This window comes from Phoca vitulina, unplaced genomic scaffold (assembly GCF_004348235.1).
Source record: "Phoca vitulina isolate PV1807 unplaced genomic scaffold, GSC_HSeal_1.0 scaffold20, whole genome shotgun sequence".
NCBI lineage: Eukaryota > Metazoa > Chordata > Mammalia > Carnivora > Phocidae > Phoca > Phoca vitulina.
The window spans coordinates 12,711,695-12,730,807 of record NW_022589723.1 but is presented as its reverse complement, the minus strand read 5'-3'; the positions used below and the strand labels follow the sequence as shown (position 1 = coordinate 12,730,807).

At 36.9% G+C, this 19,113-nt stretch overlaps 1 protein-coding gene across 3 annotated transcripts in view; it reads left to right on the top strand.

The window, feature by feature from the left end:
- SPG11 (SPG11 vesicle trafficking associated, spatacsin) overlaps positions 1 to 19,113 on the top strand; it is an 80,288-nt gene that overhangs the window by 23,776 nt on the left and 37,399 nt on the right. For all 3 annotated transcript variants that reach the window (XM_032416957.1, XM_032416958.1, XM_032416959.1), the window contains 12 exons: positions 1,326 to 1,481; positions 1,915 to 2,090; positions 4,092 to 4,268; positions 5,127 to 5,198; positions 5,486 to 5,613; positions 5,938 to 6,113; positions 6,823 to 7,036; positions 9,931 to 10,134; positions 11,621 to 11,727; positions 13,785 to 13,930; positions 14,918 to 15,079; positions 17,277 to 17,343. In XM_032416957.1, coding sequence (XP_032272848.1) covers positions 1,326 to 1,481; positions 1,915 to 2,090; positions 4,092 to 4,268; positions 5,127 to 5,198; positions 5,486 to 5,613; positions 5,938 to 6,113; positions 6,823 to 7,036; positions 9,931 to 10,134; positions 11,621 to 11,727; positions 13,785 to 13,930; positions 14,918 to 15,079; positions 17,277 to 17,343 — 1,785 coding nt within the window. The remainder of the gene's footprint in view (positions 1 to 1,325; positions 1,482 to 1,914; positions 2,091 to 4,091; positions 4,269 to 5,126; positions 5,199 to 5,485; positions 5,614 to 5,937; positions 6,114 to 6,822; positions 7,037 to 9,930; positions 10,135 to 11,620; positions 11,728 to 13,784; positions 13,931 to 14,917; positions 15,080 to 17,276; positions 17,344 to 19,113) is intronic.

Below are 19,113 nucleotides of genomic sequence, written 5' to 3'. Positions count from 1 at the left end.
GATCTTTCCTGGAGTCATTTTACTGTTAAGAAAATATTCCTAGCCATGAAGTCCTGTTACTGATATAGACAGGTAATATGCTCAGTACTTTTCTACCCCTATCCTTCAAAGCACTTATGTGGTACTCCAGTGGTTTTTACTGATCCACCAATAGCTAAAGAGGTTATGCTACAAATTAGCTGAATGGAAGACACATTCATCCTTCTCCCTCTGACTGCTTTGATTATCATTTATTGCATCTTACAACTGTAGTTTTTAAAAGTTTGGGTTGGGCTTCTCAGGTCCTTTTGTGGGGGCAAAGGAAGTTTTCTGGAAATTCCATTATAGCCAGCTTCTCTGCGGAAGTTGTTTTTAAATCCAAAGACTTGAACCACATTCCCTGCACATGAACGTGTTTGCTTTTTTCTCTTCCCTCATTGTCTACTTCCCATCTAGTACCCTTATAGTTACAGACATCTGCATTTTTAGAAGAGTTTTACCCATTTATTATTATTTTTTTATTATTCAAGAACTGTTGACCTACTAGGGATGTAGTAGAGTATAAAACTTGAAAAATGCAGATGTTGAAGGAATAATAGATATCTTGTGCTTTAATACTTTGTGGCAGGATTGTACTATAAGCAGATGAATCAAACAACTATGTAAATCACAAACAAAAACTAAAAATGAACCAGAGTGAAAAAGGATACATTCCAGGCAGGATCTTTCTCTTTGTAACCTGTTATTTAAGGGACTACTAGTGATTTGTTCTAAATAGGATGTAAAACGTGTTCCAAATTACTCTTCCTCAGTCCTGCCTGCCAAAAACTCAAATGTAACTGTGATACGGCAACCCTTCCCAGGTTCATTGGCAGGTATATGTGTGATCTCAGAATACACAGGTGACATAGGTGTGATATGACAACTGATAATGGTAGCTTCATTTACATTGTTTATACTTCTATGACCAGACCTTAAGGGAAGGTCAGTATTTAAAAAACCAGGTAGTGTCTTCCTCCCTATCTCCAAATGCATGTCAAAAAAGAAGGGTGTTTGTGCTTCAGCTTTCTTTTTGCTGAGTAATACAGTTAAGCAAGTTTGTTTCCAAGTGACCTGTTCAGCTGTGTAAGCATTTTTATTTCAAATAAAATATATTTGTACTATGTGTGTCATTCATACTATCCATTCATACCGCACTATTCTCTCTATCAGGTAGTCCAACGGAAATATACCGCTTTTGTTCTTAAAAAAAAAAAAAAAAAGTATTGCCACGTGGTATTTTTGGATATGTTAGTTTTATTAGGAGTATACTGATGTTCATGTTAATTTCTTTGGTTCTTTCTTAGATGTGGAAAAGCTGACACCAGCATTGGATTTACTTTGCTCAGCAATTAGAGAAAGTGATTCTGAAACCCAAAGCAAACACTTTTCAGAACAGTTGCTTAATCTTACACTGTCTTTTCTTAACAAACAAATAAAAGAGCTTTTTGTTCACAATGAAGGTAAGAATGGCATCAAAGAGGGGTGCAACTGCCCTATTCCTGTGTCAGGACAGAGATACAAGTGGTCCTATTGCATGAGAGAGCATGAGCCAGTAGAGTGCTATTTACTAAAGCTGAGAAAAGTCAGTGTATAATTGAGTGAGTGACATGGGTTCTAATACTGGGAAAGTTGACAGAAAGGACTAATCATTGTGAAAAGGGTTATATTAAATTACAGAGCTACTTGTAAATAGGAAAAAGCTCAGATTTTTTGGTCCGAAATTTAAAAACACTTCAGTGTTTAGAGTTTAAATTTTGGCTTTTTCTAGAGTTCTTTTGTAATCATAACAGCTTATGGTTTATTCCTTCTCTCTAGTTGTTGCTCTGTATGTATATGTATACACACACATATATTTTTGTATATATGAAATTGGCAAATTGGTCTTTTCTGTAGAACTAGATGAACATCTACAGAAAGGAGTGAACATTTTGACCAGCTACATTAATGAACTTCGAACCTTCATGATAAAGTTTCCTTGGAAGATAATAGATACAGGAGATGAATATGACGTAAATGAAAATGTTCCCAAAGTAAGAGAGAGCAATATATGGGAGAAACTCAGTGTTGAGGTAAATATGAGCAAGTATCACTTCTTTTATTTGCCAGATTTAGAGGATCTGAGAAAACAAAACAGAATTTAGAATCTTACATTTGTGATTCAGAATCTTTGGCAAGCGTTTAGGTTTTACCGATTTGGGGATCTCTGGACACGACTTCAGATTTATGTCTACAAGCTTCATTTATTTAGAACACATTTAAGTTCCCTCTTAATGCCAGATCTGCCCACTTGGATCTGGTGACAGGCACCCACCCCCAAACCCCTGTGGGGTGGCATACTCTTAACACTTCCTCAATGGGTAGGGCCTGGCACTTTGGACTTAAGCATTCTGTCTGACCTATGGATAAATCAAATTACTGCTGATGGTTTGATCTTAGGAAACTTTGATTTTATGCCATTATGTCTTAGAAGTATACTGGATTTGAGTCCTCAGATTCTAGTTAAGATACCTTGCCAGTTAAATTTTCTGTGCTCACCTGCTTGCTTTTCTTTTTATGATAGAAGTAGTACAACCAAACCTTGTTGCCCTGTTTATGGCTGGGGCCTAGAAGAATCCCTCCACCCACATGGGGAGTATTGGCTTTAGAAAGACAAAGACCAAAATAGCTTAACCCAGATGATAAGACTCAGTAGGGAGTGAAAGGGATAAGTTTGACATCCTGGCGAGTTTGCAGGACCACTGGTCTTGGGGTGGAGGAATGGGGAAGTACCTGGCGTGACTGCAGTTTCTGTATCTCTCATTCTCAAGCCAAAAAATTACTTGATTTCCCCTCTCCTTTTTTTGGCTTCTCTTTCCAGTCTCCTTTGCAGGTTTCACTTCCTGTTTTCCCTCTTTAATGTGCTTCAGGGTGCCATTCATGGTCCTCTGGTCTTTTTACTCAAAATAATTGATTTTTACTTTTTGGGAGGTTGTAGTCTACTTTGATGAAAGCTGTGAACTCTTGTCTCCAAACACATGCTTGTGAATGTGCGCATGTACACATACATACAGTTTTGCACATGGCTTCATGGGATTTACGGACCCCTCAAAAGCCCCAGGTTAAGAATGTCCCTTTTCTGTTCTCTCTTGAGTATTGGTCTTAAGTACAGGTCTTTATTTCTTCTTACTAGTATAGTAACCTAATGCCTTACTGTCTTGAGCTTGAATCTCTTTCAGTCCATTCTCCACATTGCTGCCTGAATATTCTTCCTAAAATATATATCTGATTATATCACCTTTTGCTTTTAAAATCCTTCAGTGTCTCCACATAAGTTTTAGGATAAATCCCATCTCCTATGTATAACACCCTGCATTATGGAACCTCTGCTTTTCTTTCAGGTCTCATCTGCTACTCTGTCCAACTTTTTCTCCAGTTAAATTGAGTAATTTGGAGGTTCCTAAAGACTGATACTGTTTCTTGCCTTTATGCCTTTGTGCATAGTCCCTGTCTTTTTTTTTTTTTTTTTTTTTTAAGATTTTATTTATTTGAGAGCACATGCACGCGTGAGTCAAAGCAGGGGAGAGGGGTATGGGGAGAGGAGCAGACTTCCCACTGAGCAGGGAGCCCAGGACACTAAGATCATAACCTGAGCCAAAGGCAGATACCCAACTGACAGCCATTCAGGTGCCCCCATAGTCCCTCTTTTTGGAACACTTGTCCTCTTTCCTCAGTATATGTATATAACATTTGCCTTTTAAACTTCACCTCATAAGTCTTCTCTACTAGGAAGCCTTTTCTTTTTGTTACTCCTTTTATTTAGATGCTCTTTTTCTGGATCCTCCTGCCTAGCACCTTGGGATACCAGTATCATTGCCTCTATCATACAGGACTATACTCAATACTAAATTTGTGTATTTTCCACTAGTCTAAAAGCAGGGTCTGTGTTTTGGTCAATTTCATCTCCCCTGTGCAAATCCAGCAGCAGATTTTCAATAAAAGTCCATTAGGTGCTCAATAAATATATAAGTCCTATGTTATAATAAGGAAATGAAAAGGAACTTAAAAGGCAAATAGTTTTCTCTTTTTCCTAGGAAGTTATTGCCAATGCTATTTTAAACAACAAAATACCAGAGGCACAGACTTTCTTCAGGATTAGCAATCATTCTGCTCAAAGACTTGAGGAGCTGATTAGAATAGGCCTAAATTTGGTCTTCGACAACTTGAAAAAGAACAATATAAAGGAAGCCTCTGAACTTTTGAAGAACATGGTGAGTTGCATAATCTGTCTGATCTTAAAGTCTCTAATGTAAGAAAAGATCTCTATATTTAATACAATTTCTGGTTGATAGAAAAATTGATTTATATTCATAGTTATGTCACAGACTAAGAAATTTATATAGCTTGTACAGGGAAATAATAATAGAAATGTTCTTCATTACTGAGAACTTTTTTGAAGAGATTTTTTTTATTGGGAGTTTCCATCATTTGCTCTGTTACACTTCGCACTTTGGTTGAAGGAGATGGTGCTTCTCCTAGAAGGCTTCACATGTCAAAGCATGCCCAGGACCTACCTCATTTTTAGGGGGACATTCTGGGTTGTTTGTGCAACCCCTTATGTCTCCATCTGAGCTTTCTAGTAGCTTATACCTTTGCTTTGTGCTCTGTGGTTTTACTTAATTTGAGAAGGGGAAGGCCCAGAGGTAGGCCTCCTGGAACTAAGCTGAGGACCTGGCCCTAATCTGCATGGTTGGGGTCTTGCCCATGGTAATTTTCTGGAGGTATAGAGGAGTGAAACTGTGTAAGGGTTGCAATTTGCATTGACTTTTGTTTTCAGGTGAATCATTATAGCAGATACCTGTAGTTTTGATCATATGGTAGCCTAGCATTACCTTAGATTGTTCTATGTGCTGCCTTTGTTCTGGCAAAATCACTAAGGACTTTAGGGATAGGCAGTATGTATGTATGATAAATACAGAGAATGAATGTTCACAAGAGCAGAAAAGCTGTAGAATTCTAACAGGATACATGTCTGTAATAGAGTACTTCTTTACCCAACATATATTTATGGTTAAAATAGCCCTGTTACAAAATGTAAAGGTTTTGAAAATTTTCTCTGTTTACTGTAGGGCTTTGATGTAAAAGACCAGTTGCTCAAGATATGCTTCTATACAACTGATACAAATATACGGGACTTTTTGGTAGGTAAAGGTGAGGCTATGTAGTTTACATCTTCTAGTAAACCTTGGTGAAACTCCAAAATGAATTATTTTAATATTCAACTACTATCTAGTAAGTAAAAGTATGAGAACTCCTTTGTATTTTTTAATGATTGTTTTGCATTTGTGGTAAAAGAAAATTTGTGTGAATTTATATATACCTCAAAAATTCAAAATACAATTCTTAAATGACATTTAATCTCATGACATTTGTTTTGCAATTGTGCTTGATTTTTGTGAGATCACTGGTTAATTATTTTTTATTCAAGGTTGAAATTTTAAAAGAAAAAAATTATTTTTCTGAAAATGAAAAAAGAACTATAGACTTCGTGCATCAAGTTGAGAAGTTTTATTCAGGACATTTCCAAGAAAATATGCAGATCCAGTCCTTTGCCAGGTAGTCTCATTAGCCCACTTTTGATAATATGGAAAAAATACTATGGACAGTGTTTAGTTTATAATTGTTAGCACAGATTTTTTTTTTTTATGTGGAACTGAACTTACATTCTCTATGAAGATAAAACTTGTATCATCCAGAGAGGACTCAGGAATTTCCTGTCATTTCCATATGTGTATAATCACATACATATTTTTAAGATAACAAATACAAAAATGAGAGTAGTGAATTATGTGTTCGCTAAAAGAGTAGAAGTTCATGAACAGATAAAAAAGAATGATGCTTTTCCCTCCAAAATTAAAAACATTTATATCACTATTGTAGGTATTGGATAAAGGAACGGGATTTTTTCAAGCACAAATCTGTTTTGGACTCACTCCTGAAATATGATCCTAAAGATAAATTTAACAAACAGGACCATAGAGTTGTGTTAAATTGGGCTCAGTGGTGGACTCAACTAACACAAGAATCCATCCTTCTCCCCAGGATAAGTCCAGAAGGCAAGTGTGAAAGAACCTAAAATCTAACATATTGAATGAGGATTAAATTAGGCATTGGTATTTGAATAGTTCCATGAGTCTCCATTTTAGAACTCCTTTTGGAGGAAACATAGTTGCTTTAAAATGCAAGTCATTGCATTAAGACCTCTTTTTATCTCAAGAGTTTTGTAAGGGATTTCTAATGTGATACTGGAAGAGAAAAGCCATATGGTTCAGTGAATTGAGATTTCAAGGCTAAGAATTCTCTTCCCAGCCTCAAAGTGACAAAATCTTTGTTTTTCCAAATAGTCTTCATGTTTCTTCTTGTGTACCAAGGATCTATATCACACCAGGGTTCTGGGGAACAAACAGTGGTAATTCATAGAAGGTTAAAGTTTTTATTTATATTAAGGAGAAGAAAAGGGAAGAAGAGGCCTGAAAAGATAAGTGAAATACACAGCTAATTTCCAAGTTTCGTTTAACCACTGTAGTAATGAGAACAACATTTAGCTCTTCCTGCAGCTGACGTATTATGAAATGAGCAGTAAAGAGGAAAATAGTAAAATAAGCAGAGGGCCTGAATAATTCATATGTTACATAAATAGTTGTGCAGATCATCATATCTATTCAGTTAATTAGTGTTGAGTTTCGTGTCAATAATCATAATTCATTGTTATTTTAAAATGTGTTTTATTCTTTTTTTTTTAATGTTATTTTCTTCTTAATGCAGAATACAAATCGTATTCTCCTGAAGCCCTCTGGAGCTATCTCACAGCTCGCCATGACTGGTCAAGCATTATCTTGTGGATTGGAGAATTTCAGACTCAGAACAGTTGTGCTTCGCTTGAGCAGAACAGATGGCCCCTTCTGACTGTTGATGTTATCGATCGGCATACTTGCTGCAACAGCTACATGAGGAATGAAATTTTAGATCAGCTGGCCAGGTATTGTCACTGTGGGGATGAACACAAGGAAGGGCAATAAAAAATAATGGTGTAATTTTTGCTCTGAAATGCCATAAATCCAGTGCAACATCATTTCATAGTATTCAGAACTGTAAGGGTGTTATCATCCATTGAGGTTTTAAAATCACATGCATTTAATATCATGTGGTAGTGAATAGGCTCTCAAATTGTAGATGAAGGTTTTCCTCAAATCATTAAATGTGCTTTGGTGTAGAAATGGTCAGCTGTCAGTCCAGCGACAAGGACTAAGTGGCAAGAGCTGAGATGAGGATACCTTAGTGTCGAGTAACGTCTGCCACTCTTCTCCCAGCTGTATGCTGCATGTGGTTTGAACTAAAGAGAACTGCTCAGTTAAGAAATTAGTGAGGGGAAGTAGCTCTTGAAGTGATGGAGACTTTAAAATTTTAATTCATTGCTAAAAATAATTCTGTTAGATTGAACCGTGCGAACTTGCCATATGTGTGGGTCAAAAATGATTGAATATCAGCACATCTCATACGGCTACACCTAATCTGTCTTCCCAAGCTATAAAAATAATATAAGGAGACAATAACATGTATGTTAATTTTTAAGTTTCGTAAAGCTATTCCCCGTGTATTTATTTTATTGTATATTTATACTTATTGGGGAGGTATAGCTGTATTGCCCTACCCAACCTGAAGATGTGGAGAGTGAGATCTAGAGTAGAGCTTTGCCCAAGCCAGTTACTTTCAGACTTCAGTTCTTTTACCCCTGGGTTTCTATTCGCTGTTCTTTCCACTGCACTAAATCCTCTTCTTGTTTACCAAAAGTAAAATTACATATAACTTGAATGCCTATCAAATATGTAGCTTAGTATTTGGTTGCTTAAAAAGCTAGTATATGTATGACTTAACATGAATTATGACATTAATGAATTGAGATCTATAGCAACAGATTAAAGGGAAAAAAATCCCTGCTAGATACAGAAAAGCATTTGATAAAATTCAGCATCAATTAATAATAAAAGCTACATATTAGCAAACTAAGAATAGACAAATTTCCTTAACTTGAAAGGGGTATCTAAAAAAATCTTCTAGCTAGCAATATGCTTGATAGTGAAACATCACAAACATTCTCTTTAGATGTGGAGCAAGACAAGCCTGTCGTGGATTCTTCCGAAGTTGATCGTTAGAATAATGCCATCTCAATAAAAATCCCAGCAGGTTTTCTTGTGGATTTTAGCAAGGTGATTAAAGTATTTATATGAAAATGGAGAGGGTCAAGAATAGCCCTGAAAAAGAACTTGCCCTACCAGATATAAAACCTTATTCTGTTTATTTTTAATGAGCATAGAAACAAACTTCTGCATGTATGCTCACTTTATATATGACAAAGGTGGCACTGCACAGTGGGCAAAGAACAGTTTTTCGACAAAGGGGGTTGGGATAACTGGATAGCTATGTGGGGGGGGGGAATTAAATTGGACTTTCTGCCTTCTATCATGTATACAATCAATTCCAAGTAGAAAATCTAAATGACAAATGTGAAACTATAAAGCTTTTAGAAGATGTAGAAGAATATCTTCATGACCCTGGGACTAGGGTATGCTTTCTAAACGCCTAGAGGGGTAAAGGAAGAGAATAGTTACCGAGACCTAGAGAACTGCCCGGCATGAGTTGTGTTCCCTAGTGGAGAGTGTCAGCCAACGTGCAGTCATCCAGCACAGAGAGAGCCAAGGTATCCCCATCCTCTCTTTTTTCTGACTCTTATCATCTGATGGTGATTTCCCATAGGGTGAACCAAAGTAGAAGCCTGAGGACACTACAGTCTTCTGTCCAGGTGATCCTCCGGGGATAGAGAGCAGGAGAAGAGTAGAGCTTGGGTCTGGAGGGGAAAGATATCAGAGCACATAGGCATTTCACAAAAGAGGAAGCACAAATGGAAATGTAAATTTGGTTTACCAAAAATCTAGGAGCACCTGTAATGACCATCAAACGTAGAGAGTGGATAAATAAAATGTATTATAATCACACAGTGGAATATTATGTAACAATGAAAAGGACCAAACTGTAGTTGCAGGTATCAACATGGATAAATCACACAATGTTGAATATAAGAAATAAGATTAAGAACAATATATCCAGAATGTACCATTTATATATAAAGTTTAAAATAGGCAACACCCTACCATATATTATTTGGGGTTACATATATGAGTGGGTAAAACTATGAATAAAAGTAGGGAATGGTTATTACAAAATCAGGATAGTGGTTAGCTCTGGGTAGCAAAGGACATGCAGTGGGGGAGGAATACACCAAGGGCTTCCAGATATAATATTCTATTATCTGGGTAATGGTTACGTAGTGTTTCTTTAAATGCCACATTATATGCGTTCTATACTCCTTTGGTACATATACTTAACAGTAAATTTGTAAAAAGTAATATTTAAATGCAAATTTCTATTCTTGTTTAGTAGTTGGTCTAGTTAAATTATTCTGCTTTAGTTTTTTGTTTTTGTTTTTGTTTTTTTAACAATTTTGTTAGGCTATTTTGGAAATTTCGGTGGTTAAAGCCTCTAGCTTCAAGAGCTAACCACTGTTGCCAAAGTGGATTGTATAGTACCAGTCAAAACCACAAAAAAAAAAAAAAAAAAAATGGAGATAGATTAGGTTTTTGAAATATTTAAGATAACTCTAGACTGTCATTACTACCTTTAAATATTAAAATGGTGTGTGAACCTTCATCAGAAACTAGCAAAATATAGTCAGAACATCGTTATAGAGTGAGACTTGGCAGTCTTAATTTGTAAATCCTTAGTTTTAAGTAGTTGAGACTTCAGCAATGGAAGTGGTTTGGTCTGCTCTGAATCTGGCAACTTTGTAACTTGCCATCTCTGAAACCTGCTCAACAGGAATGGGATTTTTCTTAAATCTGAACGAGAAGACTTTGAACTCTTCCTGCGAAGACTGAACCGCATTGGGGGTGTGATGCAAGATGCTCTCCCCATTCAAAACTACAGATCCAAAGAAGGTTGGGATTTCCATTCTCACTTCATTCTCTATTGTTTGGAACACGGTCTGCAGTATCTTCTCTATGTCTATCTTGATTGTTACAAGTGAGTACTGAGAACTGATTTGTCTTTGAGCAGGTCTTCACATTTCCTCTTTCCATACTACTTCTGAACATGACTTTTAGGAAAATACTAAACATTCACTTGAAGAATGCTGGTTTTTTTTGCTGTAGCTCCCCACCTCCCTCGCCAGCTCCACCACTTGGTACCTTAGTTCAATGCTGCATTCAACTAAATGCTTATCATGTGTTTTTGGTGATGTTAATCCTGTAACATCTCTGTTAACCTTTTAAATAACTAGAGAGAATAAAATGAAAGAAATGCTATAGAAGTTTAAAAGAGGGGAAAATTCTAAAAGTTAACTTGGAGTTCTTTGGTACCTTCATTCCCAGACAAATGAATGTTAAACAATTTTGAATTCATAACCACTACGAGGTATGTTAGATATGCTCTACAATTTATATTTAGATAGGTGAATATACATCAGTACGTACCTGCCCAAGATCAACCTGCAGAATCATATGTGGACACTGTGAATTACTGTTGGGTCAGTAATACAAAGAATTGTAGTCTCTAATATTGAGTATGCAGTGTTCTTGGCACTAGGCTAAGTGCTTGAGGTGCACTGATTCATCTAATATTCCCAAAAGTTCTATGAGGTGGTTACTCCCATTCCACAGGTGAGGGAACTGGAGTGTTGAGAGAGACTATGTGCCTTAAAGTGCACAGTTCTAGTAAATGGCACAGCCAGATTTAATTCTGCTTAGGTTTTATTGCAGAGCCTACACTTAATGTGCTAATGAGAACATTTTTATTTTATTTTGTGTATTAAAGACTAGGAATTCAAACAGATGATGTTTTTCCGGTTCATACCATTGAGGCTTATTTAGACACAGGAATTTTTTCCCCAAAGCTACTGGCAAGAGAAGATGTAAAAGTCATATTCAGAGGATGTATTCTGAGACTGAATTCTTCAGTCCTAGCTTCTCTGTAGTGTGTAAAACTTTTCAAAAACCTCTGAAGTTTGAAAATGCTAAAGAGTTTTTGATGTTTAAAAAAAAATACAGTAGGGGGTACCTGGGTGGCTCGGTTAAGCATCTGCCTTCGGCTTAGGTCATGATCTCAGGGTCCTGGGATCAAGCCCCACATCGGGCTCCCTGCTCAGCGGGGAGTCTGCTTCTTCCTCTGCCCCTCCCCTCACTCATTCTCTCTCTCTCTCAAATAAATTTAAAAAAAAAATACAATAAAATATAAAGTATCTGAAAGGACAAGGTATATGTTAATCTTATAAGGTTGGTAAAATTTCATCATGGAAGTAAAGACATTATAAATAAAATTATCTGTCTCTAAATTCTTCTCTATTTCCAGATCATATGGAATATATAAAGCACAACACAAGGAGTATATAATGTTATATTTACTTTTAATTACAGAGTTCCTTTTTTAAAGCTCATTATCATTTGAGCAAACATGGTTATAATTGTCTTATCCTGTATGTTAACCAGAATTTGTTCTTTTGTTTTATATACAGACTTAGTCCTTCAAATTGTCCCTTTTTGGAAAAAAAAGAATTACATGAAGCTTACCCTTGGTTTGAATTTTTAGTTCAGTGTCGACAGGTTTCCAGTAATTTAACAGGTATGGGTGTACTGTATTAAAATACAAAAATTTCTTTGGCTACGGGCACCTGGGTGGCACAGTCAGTTAAGCGTCGGACTCTTCGTTTCTGCTCAGGTCATGAACTCAGGGTCTAGAGATCGAGCCCCCTGTCAGGCTCTGCACTCAGCAACAGTGTCTACTTGAGATTCTTCCTCTCCCTCTGCCCTTCCCACTCTACTCTCTCTCTTTCTTTAAAATAAATCAAATCTTTTTTTAAAAATTCTAATTTTTTTTTTTTTTTTTTTGCTAAATAACTGGTCTGTTGAATGGCATTTAATTGGTGAGTTCTAAATAAATCACTTGGCTCTAGACAAATATCTGACTATAACCTAGGCTCAAGTTTTATTTAAGAAGCAGAAGACCAAAAATGTTTCCCTCTCTCCAGCCAAGAAAAGCCAGATGGCATGTGTGCGTGTGTGCCCTTCCCCCTCAGCCTCATGCTTGGTTGTCTTTGGATATCTCTAATCTCACCAGTTTATCACAGGCTGAATTCCTGCTGTCTGGTAGATGGACACCCTGTTTCTGTGAAGAAGTGGTCTGTCTTCCAGGTGCCTGCCCTGAATCCTTTAGTAAGCAACTCCATATGGAAGAGGAAGAAAATCCACAGTGCATGTGGGATTGTTGTGGCTTCTGTAGTAGAGCTCCTGAGGGAGAGTTTGGCTCCGGTTAGAATCAGAAGAGCCCTGGGAGCCCCCCCCCCGCCCACTTGAGGGATTAGCTGGTGTTATTCCAGAGATTCTCTCCAGAAAGGGGCCAGGCAGAGCCACTATACAGGCAAGAAATATCAACAGCCAATCTTTTATGGAATTCCTGTTTTTTTCCCAAATAAAGAATTTTTTCATAATGTGGATTGGGTTTTTTTGTTATGTTTTATTTTGGTTTTTTTTGATGCTGATTATAAAATAATACATGTTCATTGTAAAGAAAAATTGGAAGCCACAGACAACTATCTAGAAGATAAAACTCCACAGGCAGATAGCCTAGGTAGATAATCATCCACAGGCAACTCTTGATATATTTTAATGTATTTTGTTCTAGGTACTTTCTCTAAACTTTTTTTTAGCCTGGTCTATATTATATTTCATTCATCCAACAAATATTTATTAAGCTCCCACATTGTGACAGTCTCTAAGTACTAGGGATACAACTAGAAATATCTATGTATTTATATATTGCTTTTTTCATATAGTAATTATAAGAATTTTCCTGTGTTCTTAGAGACAATGACTATTTTATGTCTACATAATATTTCATCATATGGATGTACTGTTAACTAATATACTGTTCTCTCATCTTTTGACACTGAGGCTATTCTCAATTTTTTTCTATCATAAATAATAGTCTTGTGTATATTTGAACATAAAATTTTTGTCTTTGTTTCAGATTATTTCCTTAGTACAGATAGATTCCTGGATATGAAATTATTGGATCAAAGGTTATATACATTTTGAAGGTTCTTGCTATAAGGCCAGATGGCTTTTCAGGGGAATTAGAGCATTTTATCCATAAGTCCCAGCTTCTTTGTGCCCTGACCAGCTGTGTGCTTGAGGATGATTATTTTTGTTGATAAGGAATATACGGCATCTGAATATTATTTTATTTTGCATTTCTTTATTGCTAATGAACTACATATTTTTATATGTCAAACATATTTCCTCCTTTGTAAATGGTTATTTACTTTGTCTACTTATCTGTTAGAGTCAGTGTTTTGGGCATTGATTTGTATGAACTCTTTGCTGAAGACATTAATCCTTAGGTTGTCATTTGCTGTTAATTTGTTGTTAAAATTTCCCCCCTAGTTTATTACCTTTCAATTTTCTTCTGTTTGTCTGTTTCAACACTTGTTTGTCTCAATTGTCTGAATAGAAGTTTTTACTTTATGTGGACAGATCTTTCATTTTTTCCCTTTATGATGTTTTCCAGTTGCTTTTCATCTTAGAAAGTACCTCTTACTGTGGATAGAGTTAAAAATTTTCTTCCTCAGAATTATGTAATTTTTTCTCTTAAGGAGAAAAACCTACTCTTGTATTTTTCAGATCCCAAACTGATCTTCCAGGCTAGCCTTGCAAATGCTCAGATACTGATTCCCAGCAACCAGGCCAGTATAAGCAGTATGCTATTGGAAGGACATACCCTCCTGGCCCTTGCTACGACAATGTATGCCCCTGGGGGTGTCAGCCAGGTATGGATAGCACTTTTACCTATTATGGTAAAATAGGACTGATTTTAAATTTAGTGGAAATATCCATGGATCTTCTAGACTCCTTTGATACTCAAATACAACCACTTACATAAGTATTTCATTTTATTAAAGGGCATAAAACAAGGATGAAGTTTTAAATTTTGTATTATATTCACTTAAGTTGGAAGGGAACTAATATGTGGTATAGAGATTTTTTTTTTTACCTTTGCTTTCTAAACTTCAGGTTTGTTTTCAGGATAGAATCAGGATCCGATTGCTCCTGGGAGTAACTATACTTTAGATGTGTGGCTTGGGAATTAATAGGCAAAAAAGAAATCATAATTTTTAGCTATCCATATAAACTCTTCTGAGGGACCCAGTGGAAACTTGCCCATCTCTGCTTTTTTGAAAGTACATAGTATGCCTCATTACAGGGAACTGAAGAATGCAGTTTAATACAAATCTTTAAAAGCTTCTTACTGATAATAATATAATACCACCTCTTCCAGATTATTGCAATATATTTTAATTCATATGGTTATCTATGCCTCTGTTTTTAATCACCTGTCAGAAATTAGTCTTAGAATAACTTGAGAACTGAGGGAGAAGGACCTAGGTAGGAGTCATCTAGTCTAGTAGTTTTTTTCCCTTTAAAGACATTTACTTACTATTTAAATATTTTAAATACTTCAGTAGCAGAGACTTTTTTCAAACAATATTTTCACATGTAGTTTGAAAACCACTGATCTAGTTGAACCTCCTAATTTTGTAGGAAACTGAGGCCTGCTGTTAAATATCTGGCCCAAGGTCACCAGCTAGTTTTTCTTAGAACCAGAACTAAAACTATTGGCTTGTGACTCCTTGACCAGTGTTTTCTTCACTACCATGTAGTTTTTCAAGCTAATCTTGTTTCACTCTTGTGAAAAAAAGACTTAAATTTGGAGAAGAGAAAAACCTTACTCTGTATCATGTGATCTTTTTATTTAGGTTGTTCAGAACGATGAAAATGAGACCTGTTTGAAGAAAGTAGATCCCCAGTTACTGAAGATGGCATTAACTCCTTATCCCAAGCTAAAAACTGCTCTCTTCCCACAATACACTGCCTCTAATGTCCTGCCACCCGATATTACGCTTTACCACCTTATTCAGGTATGGTATTGAGGAGTGTCAGTCACGGCTCAGCCAGGAAAACTGAAACGCCCTCTGGGTCTGTAGCATGGAGGACATTTTAACATAGGTAATTACTTACACAGTCATAGCAGAATGGGGAATCCAAACATGCGATGGTGAGACAAGTCAAAAACTGACAAGGAAGCCACCAACACCCCTAACGCTGCAAGAACGGTGCAAGAAAGTAGTGTTAGCAGAACCCAGAGGCCGGGCCCGTCCCTGGGAACAACTGAACTCACAGCCAGGCTGCCTGTTCCCCTGAGCGGGGAACGTGGAGGGCAGAGCTGGAACCTTGGAGGAGATACCCCAGAAAACAAAGGGGGAGGAAAATATCCTGGTTTCTTCCCTCTTCCCAGCTTTAATCTCCCATGTTGTCTCTCTTGGCAAAACCTGTCTGGTAGCCAAGCAGAGGCGCTTGGGAAATGCAGTTCTCTGCAGAACAGGAGAGAAAGGTGGGAATGGATCTGAGAGCAGACGGACCGTTGGCCAGCTTGCTTGTCTGCTGCCTTCCTCAAAAGCCACTTCATTCTACTCCTGATAACTTCTCTCTCTCTCCTCAATGAATAGGGCTATTTGTTTATTTAAATCAGTGCTTCTTAACCTTTTTCAGGACAGAGATCTCTTTAAGAATATGAGCAAGTTAGGAGTCTTCTACCCAGAAAAACTGCACATACGTGTATAATTTTACTTCTATTTCAGAGGAATTCAGGTTCCCTGAAACCTACTCAGATCCTCCGTGATGAACACATTCTTTTGTTCATTTCTCGTTTCAAAGGGCTTTTGCTTTTTTTCTCTGGGTGCACATATTCCCACAGTGTCCTTAAATTCAACATAAGCTCTATAATCTATAAAGGTACAAAATCTCTCTAATGTGTACAGTCCTTAATTTATAGAGTAGTCCTACTCAAAAATGTGGTCCCTGGATGGCTGCCAGGCTATGAACGGCTTGTTGGTGGTATGTGATGACATTAAGATCTTGGACTATTCTATAAATCTGTGTCATGTTCAGTTCAGCAGGCTTCCTGTGTGTGTGTGTGTGTGTGTGTGTGTGTGTGTGAGAGAGAGAGAGAGAGAGAGAGAGAATTTAGCAAGACACTCAGGAAGTAGCTGCATTTAAATTTATCGCAAGTTTCTCATCTCATTGCAGACCAGTAGCACCGCTGTAAACTATGTATAAGTGGATTGTATAAAAACATAGTTTTACTACCTATTCAATCAGCCTAAAACATAAGTGATTTCAGGTTGTTCTTTGTTCTGTTTTCAAGTTGACTCATGCAGTTTTAGTCCTGTTACTTTACGAAAAGTAGTCCTTCCTTAATAAACCATAAATTCTCCCATGATTTTAAATCAAAGCTGCGCTTTCCTTAGCCACCCAAATCGTGACTTAAAGGTTTTTAAAATTTTCTCCTTTATCTTTCCTACCATCTGTTTATAGTCTTTGCTACATCTTTGGCCTAGACAAATTTCAAACAGCCACGGCTCCCTGCTTTCAAACCTTTTCTGACTGGCTTAAGCTTACTCCACTCTTTTTTCTTTTTTGGTGGTGGTGATTTGTTCATCACATTCCTCTAACCTTTGATCTACTTGTCTCCCTCTTCCCTTCCCGGACCAGCCTTAGCTCACCTTGTCCTGTTTACATGGTACCATTATCTAGCCTCTTAGTCCTCTTGGGTTTGGATTCCAAAAGCATTTCAAAAGTCCATGTTACATTATAATTGATGATGCTTCAACCAAAAGAGAGTGTACTTTGCAGATATAGTTTGAAGTGAGAAGAGTCTTTATTTATTTATTTTTTTTAAAGATTTTATTTTATTTATTTGACAGAGAGACAGCAAGAGAGGGAACACAAGCAGGCTTCCCATGGAGCAGGGAGCCTGATGCAGGGCTCGATCCCAGGACCCCGGGATCATGACCTGAGTGGAAGGCAGACGCTTAACAACTGAGCCACCCAGGCGCCCCAAGAAGAGTCTTTAAAAGGAACATAGCTGGCTCTATTTTTATTAACATAGGAAAGTGTCTCATGCATTCTTTTTTTTTTTAAGCTGCGCTCGGAATTTAAGTCCAGAAAGATAAGGTTGGAGAAGGGAAGCGGACACTTGTGAAGTCTTTTCATATAATTTTGTTTACTTACTTTAGAATCACTTAACTTTTAACTCTGACTTTTCCGCTTTTTCAGTCACTGTTGCCCTTTGACCCTAGCAGATTGTTTGGCTGGCAGTCTGCCAACACACTGGCTATAGGAGGTAAGTCATTCCAGGTACCTAGGGCTTTAGAAGTATTTCAGCAGTGTTGACGGTAGAAGTTAATTTATGTAAAGCCAATCCAGTTTTTTTCACTGCTTTCCATTTCAAAAATGAAGATGCATTCCAATGGAAAACATTTTCTAGGAGACTGAATTGAAAACGTGTTGTGAGTTAAAAGTAATTATAGTGCGTCACTAGTGCTATTCTTGCTGGGAAATGTAAGCTGTACCTATCTGCTTAAATTTCTCCCTTTCCCCAAATCCCTGTTTGTTTGCAGTATAGTATTAATAAAGGTTAAGAGCATAGGTGTAGGCCTTAGACAAATCCTGGCCCGACCATGAAATAGCTGTATGACCTTGGGTAAGTGATTTACCCTCTCTTCAATTTCCTATAAAATAAGGTTAATAACAGTGCCCACCTCACATATTACCTGAGAATGAAAGGAGACAAGGCATTTAAAAAGCTCTTGCAGTTCCTGGCACATGGTGAGCACCAGACGCATACACACTGCTGTTCTCTTTAGGCCATAAGCCTTTCTCTGATTTTTTTTTTTTTAATGCCATTCTTAAACTCTACTTTTTTACTTTTAAATTTAGAGTTAGCCTTTAATATCCTGGTACCTGCGGTGCCTCTGCTGTGAAATTACTCTGAAGCAGGCTTCAGATGAGCACTTAGCATGTATATGCTGTAAATATTTACTGACGTGCATAAAAATGAATTTTCTAATGTGTCGGTTTTGTAAGTTCAAATTTCAATAGATCTAATTTACCTAGTGCCCAAGGCTCAGTGCAAGTTCCCAGCCTATAGTAGATGTTCAATAAATATTCGTTGAGGGCTGAATAAAGTAGTACGTATTGCATTTTCAAGTGAAAATACTCTAATTAGTCTCTGGGAACTTACTACTAGAGTATAGATCGAATCCCCTGCCCTGTTTTAATGCCTCCAACTCCAACACTTAGCTAGAGTCCTGACCCCTTTGTGGAAAATGAGCACTGTACTAGGTACATGAGGGGAACAGAGAGGAAGTTGAAGATGTATTTCCTGCCTGGTGTTAAGAAGTTTAAAACATATTTGAGGAAATAAAGCACAAAGTAAATGAAACAATTATGAAAACATAATGTGGATTTATAAAATTGGAGAATTGTCTTTAATTGGAATATTTGCTTCTTTTTTCATATGATCTTACCATTGAAAAGAGATGTAGGGTGACTGTGAGGTGACTTGGCTTCTGTGACAGGCAGGAGAAAAATTTCCCTTTGGGTAGAATTTTCTCTTGTACGTGCTCTCCGTACTAGCCCCCAGCTGCTAAAAAATCAGGGTCTTATTTGGATTAAAAACTCAAGTTAGCTCATTTGGCGCCAGACAGTGCTATATACTTTACATGTACTCAGCAAATATTTAATGAATGAATGAACAGTTTTATATGTAATAAGTTACCAAAGTCACTTTGATCTCACAAAGAATATAGATAAGGCATGTGACAATTTTTTTTTAGTCTCAAAGGGGGTGTACTTTTAAGTAATAGCTTGGAAAGTTGACAGATGCCTCTCAACTCTTCAAGTCTTTTTTTTTTTTTTTTAAAGAGCCAAGTCACAATATAAAAAGTCCTTGGAATGCCACAGGAGGATGAAACTTTTTTTCAGAAATAAGCTTTGAACTTTGAAAATAAAAGCAGATGCACTGTTTTCCAGAACTTGTTCCTTAACAGTTCAAAAAAAATTTTTTTTTTTTTTTTGTAGGTAGTAAGTGGTTAAGAGGCGATTAAAGATT